Source organism: Egretta garzetta, unplaced genomic scaffold (assembly GCF_000687185.1).
Source record: "Egretta garzetta isolate BGI_Z169 unplaced genomic scaffold, ASM68718v1 scaffold56, whole genome shotgun sequence".
Taxonomy (NCBI): Eukaryota; Metazoa; Chordata; class Aves; order Pelecaniformes; family Ardeidae; genus Egretta; species Egretta garzetta.
The window spans coordinates 5,860,744-5,874,663 of record NW_009260182.1 but is presented as its reverse complement, the minus strand read 5'-3'; the positions used below and the strand labels follow the sequence as shown (position 1 = coordinate 5,874,663).

General features: G+C 42.1%; 1 protein-coding gene and 1 long non-coding RNA gene across 2 annotated transcripts in view; both read right to left on the bottom strand.

Annotated features, from left to right (window-relative positions):
- Positions 1-5,617, bottom strand: part of AP3M1 (adaptor related protein complex 3 subunit mu 1) — a 14,654-nt gene extending 9,037 nt beyond the window's left edge. Inside the window, exons 1-4 of the mRNA XM_035897394.1 lie at positions 5,342-5,617; positions 4,451-4,622; positions 2,002-2,139; positions 7-14 (exon numbers count right to left, since the gene is read on the bottom strand). Of these exons, the coding sequence (XP_035753287.1) occupies positions 7-14; positions 2,002-2,139; positions 4,451-4,622; positions 5,342-5,614 (591 nt within the window). The 5' untranslated portion in view covers positions 5,615-5,617. The remainder of the gene's footprint in view (positions 1-6; positions 15-2,001; positions 2,140-4,450; positions 4,623-5,341) is intronic.
- Positions 5,618-12,181: 6,564 nt separating this feature from the next.
- Positions 12,182-13,920, bottom strand: part of LOC118452591 — an 18,474-nt gene continuing 16,735 nt past the window's right edge. Inside the window, exons 2-3 of the long non-coding RNA XR_004842412.1 lie at positions 13,668-13,672; positions 12,182-12,194 (exon numbers count right to left, since the gene is read on the bottom strand). This is a non-coding gene — a long non-coding RNA (uncharacterized LOC118452591). The remainder of the gene's footprint in view (positions 12,195-13,667; positions 13,673-13,920) is intronic.

Here is a 13,920-nt window from a genome sequence, read left to right as displayed (position 1 = left end):
AAAGACTGTGGAACCTGCGGGGAAAAAAAAAAAGACACTTGACTTAACATTATTATCAAGGGCCTTACAAACGTTGTGAAGTGCAGCCAGAGGGCACAGATGACATTTGCACAACACTCAAGAACATGCCAAGCACAGATAGGAAAGGTCATTCCAGTTACCTGTGGCCTGAGCAGCTTGGTAAAATACGTGAGCCAAAGCAAACAGCTTATCCCAAATCAGGTAATTATACTTGTGCCAGCTGTTACACAGGACTCGTACTGGATGTGCTTGGACTGGTTGCCAGCAATGAGCATGTAAGAATTTCAGAATATGCAAGCTCTGAATGTTCCTTTCTTTCATCCCTGTCCCCTGTCTCCAGAAAACTAGCAAGCTGTGTAGTGGTGCAGGGAATTTGAAGCACATCAAAACAGTCAACATCAAAACACAAAAGTTTGTGCTATAAAGCTCCAGATAACCTTGGCTTTCAAAAGCATGGCTTGCTTAACAGTGGGATTACATATTCATCTTGATATTAAATAAATCTATAGCAAAAAACCCCCCAAACCCAACCCCAAAGCAAGAATACCAAGCACCTTACCCAGGAAAGGCTCATTTCCTTAAATGCCTTATAAGGACAGAAAGGTATGACCAGAACTCTGGACTAATTAGCCCTACAAGCAAAGGTTATTTTAGAAGATAGGTGGAAACTATTGCTGATCTACTCAAGGGGAAGGAGAAACTGGGTTAATAGTTTGCCTGAAAATAAGGGATCCTGTTTCAGATGAAAGCAGTTACCATATCCCTGAGAAACAAGGTAACATCCGTATTCTAGGGGAGCAACCTTACCTACTTCTTAGCCCTAGGGAAGGTTAGGAAGAAAGGTTCTTGCATTGCTAGTCCCCAGGGAATCAGAGCAGAAAAGAGTAGCTATGACTACTGCAGTGGATCCTCAGTAGGGATTTTAAACACTCTGTGGACACTATTGATTGGGCTTGAAATACACACAGAAATACAAACATGGTCTTGATTATAACTCCTCAGACTAAGCACTCGTACTACTCTTGGGAATCTCGTTGAGCTAGGAGAGTAACACAGCCGTCGGGGTGTTCTGACAGTGATTGCCACCTTCTTTTAGTTTCAAGATGGTGAGAGTCAAGAGCTGCATGATGGCTATTTATGACTACCCAGTTCAATAGCGGCCAAAGCATTTGTCGAATTGGTGTATGGAACCCAAACAACACTGACTACTGCTACAGCAGCAGCACTGAATGAAGAAATCAGAGATTTGCTCCCTGCCCCATACCACCACAAAATGGTGTCATGCAGTCTTCAGCTTTAGCTACCGATGGCCCCAGTAATGAATAAAACAGCAGGCTCATACCCACGGCACAGCAGTTTTCTTCTTGGATCATTTTTTTTCTACTTCTTGGCACTGGCAACATTTACACAGAAGTTATCAGATTACTCCTCAGAGTTAAATCTCAGGTTAAAGATTTTTGTATTTGAAGATATGTTTCATTTACAGACAAGAAAGGAGTATTATTATGCTTCCTAATATCTGGCTCCAGTTTATATATCAGGAAAACTACACTGTCCAGCTATTTTGCACCAAGTTTTGTCTTGCTATCAGGAGAAAGCTAATGAGAGCTTTTGTCTTGCTCATTTGAGGTCCTACAAGGACTGCAGTTGGCAGGAACAATGGAAGATAATTTTCTCATCACATTTAAAACTTCAACTATTTTTGTCCATTTATATCTCTTTAAGAGATAATCAGTGTACAATGAGAAAACATCTAAGTGCAGAATATTTATTGTGGATGTTCTTGAAGCAGCCTAGACCATATTGCTACTTTAGGATACACTGAAAAAATACATTTGGGCATGTCATTTTAAATTGTATTATTTCTATTTAAGAGATAGATTCATGTATATAAAACATGTGATTGGACTGTATTCTCTCTAAACATCAGCAGATAAATGTAAACATATTCAACAAAAATGAGTTTGCAAGGCATCTTACCTGATTTGTCTATAATCGCATCAATTTCTTCAATGACATCAAAATAGGCTTCGTTGTTTGTGTATTTTACCCCTGCTCTGCGCCAAGGAATGTTGGACAACTGTCCAGTGGGAAGTGTATCACCCACATTACTGCTGCCTTAAAAACAAAAAGGAACTCAAATTCAGTCATTAATTACAATCAACTGACAAAAATAAGAATCAAAGCAAGATTATTCCCCAAGAACTGCAGACTAGAACCTGGACCACTAAAATTTCATTAATTAGGTGATGTGAATGCACTTTAAGGATATGAACAGACTTATGGTTTTCAGGCTATACTTTGCACAGCAAAATACAAGGCTCAGGTCAGCAGGAGGTAGGAGTGGGAGTAGATGTGGGGCTAGATCCTGCAGTGGATTTCATCACTACACTTCAAGACATTACAGCTCAGTGTGAGGGCCTTAAGGATGTTTCCCCCTTCTCCTAAGAGTTTTAGTTGGCTGACTTCAGGGCTGATTTACTGATAAGAGTTGTTACGAAGAAAGACCTGGAAGAAGATTTAGGGCCCTTTGCTTGGGAGCTGTTAGGCTGAGGCTCTCACCCTTGGTTACCCATCTGAGCTCCCCTGCAGCAACATGACAGCCACACCTACACCTGATCATGTGCCAAATCGATCCAGATCCTGGCCCAAAGACTTGACTTTCTGGCTTGGCCTGTCTCATCATGATTAACTTCCCTGGCAATCACTGAGCTGTAGATGACCCTGTTATCATCAGATCCCAATCCTGACCCTGACCTGTTGACTCAACTTCTGAGCTCCTTAACAGTGATGCCACTGCCTCTGCCTGCCTTGCTGTCACCCTCAGCTCGTAGTCCTTAATACCATTCACCGTGAGAAAAAGGCTTCCTGAGCTACCTAGTTATAAAATAAACTGATGATTCTTAAAAAGGAGGAAAAAAAAAAATCTTATCACTTCTGGGGCTTAGGTGACTGATCTTGGAATCCCACTAGAGTGGAAACAACTCCCTCTGCTACAAGTAGGTCTCAGCACAGGGCTACAGCTCATGCTTGCTTGTGCCCATCAGCACAACAAATCTGGTAGTCTCTCCTGCTGATTGAGACAGCTTCACGGAGAGGCCAGCGGCTACCATTTCTACACAATCTGCTGGGTAAGCCCTCTCCTACTGGGCAGAAAGCAGAAGTTTTCATTCTTTTGAGCTAGTAATTGCACACAGAAAAATCCCTCCCTGAAGTCCACCTTGGTGCTGTAACACATGGCGGAGGAGTTGCAACCATTTCCTCACTCCCGCTGCATCTCTGAAGGGGAGCAGTGGCCGTGTCCATGCCCCGTGCCCCTCAGCAGCCTTGCAGGGTGCGGCAGCGCTACGCAGGCTGGGCTGCCAGGCCAGGTAGGTGGGAGAGCTCTCAGGCTGCCCTTTCCCAGCTGCTCAGCGCTGAGCTGTTGACAGTGACAAGATGCAGGCTGCCCTGGGCAGGCGCTTTAGGCTCCTGGGGAATTCTAACAAGGCTTCAGATAAAACAAGAGGATTTGATGCTGCAACCCTTGGCTTCAGGAGTCTTAATTCCCCTTCCAGTGGTGCATCTAGGCCATTAACGTCACAGATATTTTTCTCAAGTATAACTGCTAACATGCAAAACCTCATTTAAAAAAAACCAACCCAAACCCAGAGATTAAAACTGATGAGATTTACATGCAAAGATTAAACCACATGTGCTACCTCAAAGGCCAGCTCCTCTGAGCACCACCTCGGTGTGGCCCCGCAGCCCACCTACTACCCTTCCCTAACACGATGTACAGGCGAACATCTCGCATAGCTCTGACCCCACGTGACACCTCATGGCGGACCTCCCTTGCACCCGCCTGCCAGACAAGCAGATTCCACCAGCTCAGCTGACTGACATTTGGCTCTGTCAGTGCAAGGCATACCCACTTACAACGGCCTGAAACCTGCTCCGAACTTGAAGGATACTGATGGTGGTGGGGGTGGAGGAGGCAGAGGACAGGCTATTTGCTTCCCTTCACGCTACCTGTTCCCAGCCAGCAAAGATTTATTAGATATCTGTGATATACCTTTCTATAATGATTTCCTATAAAATGCATAACCTCCTCCAATGCCCCTCAGTTATTCAAGGCTTGGGGCTAGCTCTGTACCAATCCCAGAGCACCTGTCTCCAATATGTGCTGTCTGTGCTGGGAACTGCTGTTCCTGAGGGACTTGGGCAGCTGTGGCCGGACCAGACAATGCCACTGGGAATATCAAAGGGGCCAGGCATAAACTGCAAATAAGGAGGAAATTGTTTTTATTCAACTCTTAATTGTGAGAAGTGGCAGGACAGTGGCCTCACCTTACAGATTCACACCAATATGATATTTTTTAGCTATGGAGCACGATGGGGCTTTGTTTCTAAGTATCCAGTCACCGCTGAAAATTATTTATTTTCATACCTGTGATGGAGTTGACAACAGAGCGCAGAATTGTGGGAGGCTTAATCAGCTCCTTCAATATGTTAGATTCTGTTGCCAGTGGAAAGCCATTGTCTAACATTTCTTCTAGAAGTTCATACACAATAACTACATTGTCCTTAATTGCAGTCTCAGAACATTCGCCGAAGTAATCCTAAACAAATCAGAGATTACAAAGGAGAGGATTTTTATTCCTGTTATAATGCTTTGCAAAAGTTTGGGGTTTTTTTGCTTACAGAAACCCTCCAGTATATCAAGGAATTTTAGTACCTAAAATGACTAGCTACTTGTATAGTCTGATTGCATCATATGTTTACATGTATCATCTAATTAGAGATAATGACAGCGTGAACAGTGAAATTAATGTAATCTGGTTTACTAGTATGTATGTGCCAAGGGTTCTCCCACTTGTGAACATTAACACATCTTCAGTTAGAAGACTCCGGTAAAATAAGGAGAATACCTTTTAGCAGTGTCCAGTCTTCACAGAGGTTCCTTTATTTACAATGTCTGTGAAATAGGTTGAAAACTGACTCACGCTTTGCATCGCTTTCCTCCCTACAGAGTGCTTCATGACTGCAAGCTCCTTCTTGTTCGTCTATGTAACATCAACAGTACAAAAGCTTACAGAAAAAAGACAGCATTTACAAAGTGGGATTTGGGTTTTAGTGCATATGCACCGGTATCTATAAATAAAATGAATACACAAGCTATACCTTCTTTTCCTTTGTACTCTATAAACCAGTGCTTGACTTAAAAATTGTAAAGGGGAAAGTCACTGACAAGAGGGTTTATTACCTTTCTTTAAAATAAGTTTATACAAAAATTCCCTTGGAATTATTTAAATTTAAAAATTATTTAATGGTGACAGACCTGGAAAGTATCTGCTACTCGGTGTAGAAATTCAATTACAAAGAGTGGTGGCACTTCTGTCTGTATGACAGACACAAAGAAGATTTTATCCCGATAGATGCTGATGAGGTAGTGATGTGGCGTTGAGATGACAGGAGGCACATTCTCAACATCGATTGCTTTCTCCTGAGCTTCAAAGAAATAATCACACACAGATTGGCTCACAACACTCTTCCAGTGCTTCTCCAAGAATATATCACCAGAACAGTTTATAAGAAACAGGCTGTGGATCATTTTCTGTTGGAAACACATTCAAAGAAGTTACAATAAACAAAAGGTTGAGGGTTGACGTTATTTCTTCTCCCAGATTCCCTTTCTTACAATGGTTACTCTTTATTCACACGCACTGTGAATTTAAGAAAAAGATCTGCATTGCTGCTTTTCTTTAAATTGCACTTTCTTTATTTAGAGGAATGTTCCACCACAAAATATTTCACAGTGGATTAAGTCGCTAACATATGTCACAAAATGTAAGCAAGAAGCTAGCACCCTTGATTTCCACCTTCATCCCCTATTTGGTATTTGTAATTTATTTCTTAAAGAAAAGCTGACCTTCATGAGTCAGCACTCACTTAAATGTGTTTGGCAACATGTAAGGGTAACATACATAAAGTTTCCTATGGCAGAGGAGTTTGCATAGTGTTTACACACATAACTAAGAATTGCACTATCTTAAAGATACAGCTCTTTAGCTTGTCAGCGTTCAGTTACTGAACTAGAAAAGTGGTTTTTATTTGCTGGCTAATGATTACTTATGATCTATGCCAAGCTGCACTTGGATAAAGGGTTGGAATTCATTAAAAGTACACAAAACCAGGAGTTTAAATCTGGTTTAATGAATAAAATTGCCTCAAATGTGCTCAACGCACATGAATTATGTTTACATAAAATGTTTTACATTTAAAAACTAACTTGCTCACGAAAAAGGAGAGTATGAACTGCAGATAAGTAATGTAACTTTTTTCTTATATCTTTAAAGATTTACAAATAACATGCCCCAGACACTGATCCTTCATTTTATTCTCAGCACAAGTAGCTTATCTGCCTTTTTTTTAAAGTAATTTCTAGTCGATTTCTCAACTTTCAGTGAGATAATACATGAACTAAGTTGTTGATTCAAATGAAGTGAATAAACTATTTTCTCCACATCTACAGAAGAGACAAATGCTATCAGACTTCAGTTTATCTCTTTAGCCTTTACATCAGACAGATATAATGCTTTGGCTGACCTGCAGCATAACCATCCTCTGACAAAAATAAGGTCCAAGTTTAAACTCAGGCTTAGAAAACAAAAACAAATTGTAACCCAAGCGCTGGCTCCTTATGGTGAAGTTATCCTGGTACTTGTATCCTGCACAAATTCATTCTGCAGTTGAAGAAGCTGCCCCTGCCACTGGCTATGCACCCCTCTTGCCCTCTAGGTATTGATTTGAGCAGGTCTGTGGCTCTGCAATTCCCTATACCAAGAAACTGGTCCAGCCATAAATTGACCCAGAAAAAGGAGTTCCTGGTCAGACCAGCTTCCTGATGCAAGTTATTACATTGCCAGAGAGTACTAGAGCTGGCGCAGAGGAGGTGGTGGAAACAGACAGATGATAGCAATGGAGATATCCTGAACTGAAGTTTATTTGGCCTTTGGGGGAATTCAATCATGATTGGAAAGAGACCAAGCAGGGCGTGCACACCTCAAAACAGGAAGACCACCATCAACTCTGCATGTCCAAGAGAAGTCAAACACATCTACCAAAAACCTATCATTGTTTTCATTAATCTTAGGATGTTTGGCCAGGATCATGCCATAAAATGCAGATACAATTTGCTCATTTTCTAACATTAAATCTGGCACACAAATGTGAAGATGGCACAGAGCATCTAGATGTAAATGGCCCAGTCCCACAGAGATATTAAAGAGTCTAAACAGCGTATGATTAAGCCTCATTCCAAAATGCTGGATTAAGCACTTAGCTCCATCCACAGTGAGCCATGCCTGAATCTAAACTGCCCAGAGCACTAGGCTGACCTCCCAACGCACTTGTAACACTGAAAAATGGTCTGGCCCTGCAGCTCTCAACAAAACAAAAGTATGTCTTCCAAAGCTCACCAGAGAAGGTGAAAAAGGACTACTAAAGAACGTAGTTAGCACGCTATTTCTCTCCACCTAAGTCAGCAGATGTGGGAAAGGAGCCAAGATCCAGTTCTTCCAACTCTAAACTCCAGCTGCTTCTTCACATGCATGACAGCAATGCACTCATCTTTGCTGGGGCCCTGCCAGGTCTTACATACTGCCTGCTAAGAACACACGGTCTATGGTGGTAGACACAGAAAGACCAATAGTCAAAACGTGGGCAGAAAAATCCAACTAAGCTAATACAGTATGTAAGATGAAGTTCTTTTGGAAACTGATGGCCAATTTGCTTTAGAGTGGGAAAGGAAACAAAGCTACAAAAAGTTACTGCGTGTTTCCACTGTATCTCTCACAGACCAAATTAATCTCTAATTTAGTTTGTTAAAAAAACAGACAATTTTAATACTGTGAGCACAGCATTCTTATGAAGGAGCCTTGTCACGATTGCTTTAATCCAGTTTAACTAAACATGCTCTGAATTTAGCCAGTGCTGAACATTAAAACCCTCCAAAATCTCCTGGATAGTCACACAACGGTGGTGAGTATAATCAACCACTGAATGTCAGTATTGTTCCACACCAAGGCAGCCCAAACATATGAAGGTGATCAGCTATAAAGCTTAGAACAGTTCTCTGTACATTTTAATATGGATACAATAGCATATCTGTTAGCAAATATAAAACCCAATTCCTAGCAAATGCACACAAAGCTGCATAGGAGAGTTTCAGTACAAACAGCACCAGTAAGACTCCATTTCCAGAGGACGTGATCTACAGCGCACTGTGGAGAAGCGATGCTGGAGTGCAGGCAGCTTCTGACGATACTCTGACATACTATGTCAGACACGTGTGACAGTGTTTTCAAGCCCTAGCAGCTGTCCTGCTGTTAACGTTCATACAGATTCTATTGATCAGAAATGATTGCATTTGTCACGATTTACTTTTAACAAGCACAGCAGTGCAGCAGGCCAACATAATCGCTACCTAAATACAGCAACTTTGTTCTACTGTGCCCGCAGCAAGCTCCTGGTGCACAAAGTGGCTGTGCTAGCCACTTTTCTTCTTTTGCTGTAAGTTCCACTTAGGCTATTCGACCACGACTTGATACGCAGTTGAGGGAGGGCACAGGTAGGCAGAAAGGGCGGCAGCTTTGGACCACTGCCCCTGCCTACTCATCTGCTCCAAGCTGCCCAGGTTCCGGTGGCATTCATATGAGTGTTTGTGTAGCCTCATGGTGAACTGGAGTAGCAAACTGATCCCGGGGACCACGCTCGGCAGATTATAGCTTTACAGTATCTGTGGAAACTGAGCAGTAAAATCCCACCTAGCTGCCTGCCCTATCTTCTGGGTAGAAAGGTAGGGATTACAGGATTTCCCATGATACATAATTATTTTGCTTCTAGCATGAGAATTCCCTCCAAAACCCCCTCACATACTCCTTCCCAAGTTTTAGCAGCACACTAATTTGAAGTGGTCTGGAAAATGGAAGCTCTCTCCTTGCAGCTTAAGCACAGAGCAGGCAGACCCACGGGCACAAGCCCCTGCCCTCTCAGTCAACGGGCAGCTCAGTTTGGACGCTTCCCTCTGCCAGTGCTGACTACAGAAAAGAAGCTCTTACAGCAGTGGGACATCAGGCTGGTATACGCAAGACTAAGTCACTTGGTTTATCCCACACACTGTCAAACAACTGGCACCAGCCAATTAAAGACAGATTTCATGTTGGTTATCTTACAACTGGCACTACTACAAAATATCTTATATAAGCTATTATTTAACAAAAATTATTTATAGTGATCCCAATACTGAAGATTTTCCTGCTACTCTATTTTGAGTGCCAGATTTTATTTTCAGACACGCAGACAGCCCCAAATTCGTTTCTCAGTGCCCTACCTTCTTCTATCTTATCAGAACATTAGGTTTGCAAAGAAAAAAAGATTTAAAAATGCTGAACATAAGAAATCAATCTAGTAACAGTAAGATTCCTCATACCAATAGGTCAAGTTAATACTTGTGGCCAAACAGCAAAGCATGTTAAGTGCTGCGACGCCTTGAGGGTAAAGGTCTTGAATCAAAGTTCGTAAGTTTAAAAAAACAGTAGCAAAAGCACACCATCAAAGTTTAAGAATCATGAGAGTACCTGTGCAGCAGTGTACACCTACACCACTTTGAGATGGCAGCATAAAACCACTCTATGTAGAACACTGAAGGTTTGCTTCTCGGACTATTTCAGAAGGACATGCCTCCTGTCTCTCTACTTTTAGGCCTATCTAAGAAGCAGACTGAAGACAATCGTGCATTATTTGCATCTTTAGTCCACAGCAAGCTATTCAAGCTCATTTTTAGTAGGCTGACAGCCTTCCACACTACTGCCTGACCGAAAGGCATCTTACAGGCACTGCAGCAACAAGCAGCCTGGCAGAAATTTGCAGCTGCTTCTCACAGGCTTCCCATCATTGCTCTGACACATGAAACTCTGCATGGTTCTTTGTAGTCATTTCCATCCTCTCAGAATTTGAAGTCCTCACAGAAGAACTAAATATTTTAACTAAGGCGCCTTCAATATGCTGTTTCCAAGTCTGTATCTTTTCTTTTGACTAAATCTGGATTTTGTGATGTTCCTGTTTTTTCAATCTCTTGGCAGAGAAACATCTGGACTGAAGTCACAGCAGGCTCACAAGACAAAAGTGGAGCTCATTGGCAAGAGGGAGAGGCTGCGAGCATGGGAAAAAGACTTGATTGCACGTGCTTGTCCTTAGCTACAATTAAGTACTCTAAAATGTAATTAATGCAGAAATTCTGTTACAGCTGCTTTTCCATAACACTGAGTTACAGTCAAAGCTCTGAAAACCAGGAAGTGAGGAATTTATCACTGACCTCTGCGATGCCCTTTAGAGCTAGTAATAATTACTGAAAACGTCTCAAAATGGGACCATCACTGGGAAAGTATTCCACAGCTTCCAGGTTCCCTGCATTTGGCGTAGCTGCTCTGGAGGGTGGAAGGATTAGTGGGGGTGGACTGTCTGAGCCTCTGTTATGAATCTGTAGGAATGACAAGCGAGTGGAAAGTAATCAAATGCTTCAAGTAATCTGGAGAAACAAATAAGCTAAGACAGGCAGTTCTACTTCTATTTTAAAGCTAGTATTTTTGTCACAACCAGCTGGTCGGTAGTTTAGCTTTTTTCTTATAAATTCAAGATGTGTCACAAACGTGCCACAGATGTGGCAAAACTAGACAGCATTTGCTCCCCACCTCCCCAACCCCATCACCAGCTCCTAAAACAGTAAACCTAATGAAGCCCTATTAAATACTTGAATGACATTTTCAAGACAGCCAACATGGCAGTTCTGAACTGGCTGGCTGGCCTGACTCTGACACAGCATTAGAAATTGTGATTCAAACTGATGTACCCTGAAGTCTCAGATCTTACTAAAATGTGAATATTCTGTAATTTCACAGTTTTTGTAAGGCTTCTATCACTGTTAGCATATATCTTACTGCTGCTGCTGAAGTGTCATTAATCTTTTTACTTATAAGATGCTTAGGCATCTGAACATTAAAGTAAAAACTTTTTTGCAGCCCTTCTTAAGAACTGCCTGGTGTCCCTCTCTGTTACTCAAGCAAAACTCCCACAATCAAGTCAACTCTAACTTAACACCATGAAGTGCTTGCTTTTGTCTGTACAACCACTCAGATGCATATTTTACCAGCAAGATCATCCCTATTAAAGAGTAAACACTTTGCTTCCCAGATGCTGAGTGTACATTTATTTGTCTTTACTCTCATTTAAAACACTGTTAGTAACTTTCTGGAATTGTTTTTAAAAGAAAGCAGTCCTTTGAGAATACTCTGAAGTTGTCTCAAATCAGTGTTTGGTATCCATGACAAAATTTCCAACTTCCTCCATGCTTTTACCAATAACAATCACAGCCTGCATACGAATTTGTGCAGCATTTCATCTGCTGACTGATGAGCTTTCCAGTAATACATTTGCATGGCGCCTCTGTTCAATTTAGTTCCAGTATAGATCTTCTAATTGCTGGCAAGATAGTTCAATCTCTTGCCAACAGAACAGTTAGATCCTGAATAATCGAACGGTATTAGATCTGAGTAACTGCAGTTCCCTTTGGGACCTGCAAGAACAGAAAGCTTCACTGTAAAAGCTGAAAAAGCAAGAGTTTCTTAGAAGAAAATCCCACCAAAACAATTACAATTTCACTACTAGAACTACATTTTTACATGAAGATGGAGCATTTCTAACACAATTTACATCCAAAATCAGCTGCTTTAGGACTACTAAGGGATCACTTGAGAAATTCACTCTCTGAAAGCAGCACTGAATAGACAGAGAGGACAAAATGAACACAGGTAAGGCGAATATCTTGTCACGCATTTACTGTCAACAGGATTTTCAGGAACAGACCACTAATTAGGCTAATATTCCAGCTAAACCACGGAGAACTCTTGAACATCCAAGGCAGCAGGATTTGATCAAAGGATATAAAAGCCTCGTCTCAGTAGTTCTTTGGGAAGATGTTTTCCATCATGCTCTCCCAATTCACTGCTCCAGTAAGTCTGACGGGCCAGAGCGACAGTGCTACCAGCTTTATCCTGCTCTTTTTCACAGGCTCTATTTTAAGAGGCACTCGAGGTTCCAGAAAGGACAAGCGCAGTGCCAAGAGCCATGCACCACTGAAACATGAGATTGGAGCCAACAAGTATCACTGGAACCCTGCTGTAAATGACAGCTCTTACTAATGTGTGTGCACTCCGCCACAACCAAGCCAAATGCAGGCGGTAGGAAGAGGGCATATAACCATTTTTACCTCCCTTCTCTTGCATGAGAAGAGAGCAGAGCAGCACTCCTTAGTTCTTCCACCCTGTATGAATAAAATCAGGCTCCTGGATACTAAGTCTTAAAGAATCTTCTAAGAATTTCCTATTAAAAAAGCAGCCTCTCATGCATGATGTTGAATAAGGATAAAAAATATTTCACTTATTTTCTGTGGATTAAATAAGTTTAGAAAGCCATATGGGAAGCTGTAAATTGGGGGAAAAGAAAAGGGAAATAAGAGGAAGAAACTTAACATTTTAAAAAGGTTTAATTTGTTTTTTTCCCATTATTACCGCTATGAAGTACAGCTGCCCTTCTTCACCTGCTGTTCAGACCTCTCTACCTCAAGGACTTCAACTTCTCTTCCATGAATCCTCATGACAAGGTTTCTATTCAAGATTCTTAATGCAGAACTGCTCATAGGGAGAGCTTTGTTTGAAAGAGTACCTGGGACTTTGCTGGTGCATAGCTATTTTGCACAACAGGAAATTTCATTTCTGGACAAATACAGCAAAGTTAAGCACTACAGGGTGTGGAATGGTCTTCAGGTTTAATTTGCTGCCTGCAAAGAACTTGCAGGTATGTGCACACAGATGGGAAAGAATCTGATTGTCTTTTTTTTTCTTTCCCCCAAAACCAGGTTTGCTTGTGTTTTCTGAGTTAGCACCTGACGCACCACAGATTAAATCCTAGACATTTACAGTGAAATACCATTCAGATGTTTGGTGGGTTTTTTTAAATAAATGAGGAGCTATGTACAATTCAAACCCGCTGGGAACTGCCAGCTGAATCGGTCTCATGGTTGGTGTAGTCAGTTCTTTTGTAAAACATTGCTTCCATCATTTCACCTCTTGCATAAGTAGTTTAATTTGCTTGTACTTTTCTTGCAAAATAGCTTTTCCTCTCCCATACTGCAGTCTGTCTTCTATGAACATGAATTTTCATTATTCAAGTATGATTTCTAGCCTGGTGGTTTATACAATAGCTATGCCTAATGGTGAAGCTATTCCGCCAGCCTGATCAACATCTAATGGGTAACAAATTGTTCATCATACTGAAAGACAGTAAGTGCATCCCTACTTCAAAGCAGATTAGCACTGAAACAAAAGAAAAGAAGCAACAGCCTCCACTCAGTTACCCTGTCAGGTACGGAACAGGGCAGAAGCGATGTGCAATGCACGGGGGTGGATGATAACGGATTAACTTCCAGTGCATATTATGCAAATCTACACTCACAGGGTCCCTTGCTAATTAGGCAAGTACAGCATGACCAGAACCACCATGTTTGCAGCAACGCTGCTGGAGAAAGATGCCGGTGACCTGGGTGCTACGCCTCCTGCAGCCCCCCCTGCCCCTCCCGGTGTGGCTTTGCTGCCGGTTTGGCGTATAGCCTCGAACGGCAGCTCCTGCATCATCCCCCCCGCAGGCCCTCTGCCACCTCCCCTAAACACTCAATCACCTCCCGGTGCATAATTCCTCCTTCCCATCACCGCTTATCGTTTCAGAGTAACCTGCGTAGCTCCCCGTGGGGCTGGGGCACGGACCCGCGGAGGCCCCGGGGCCGAAGGCAGGCAGGCGGCTTCC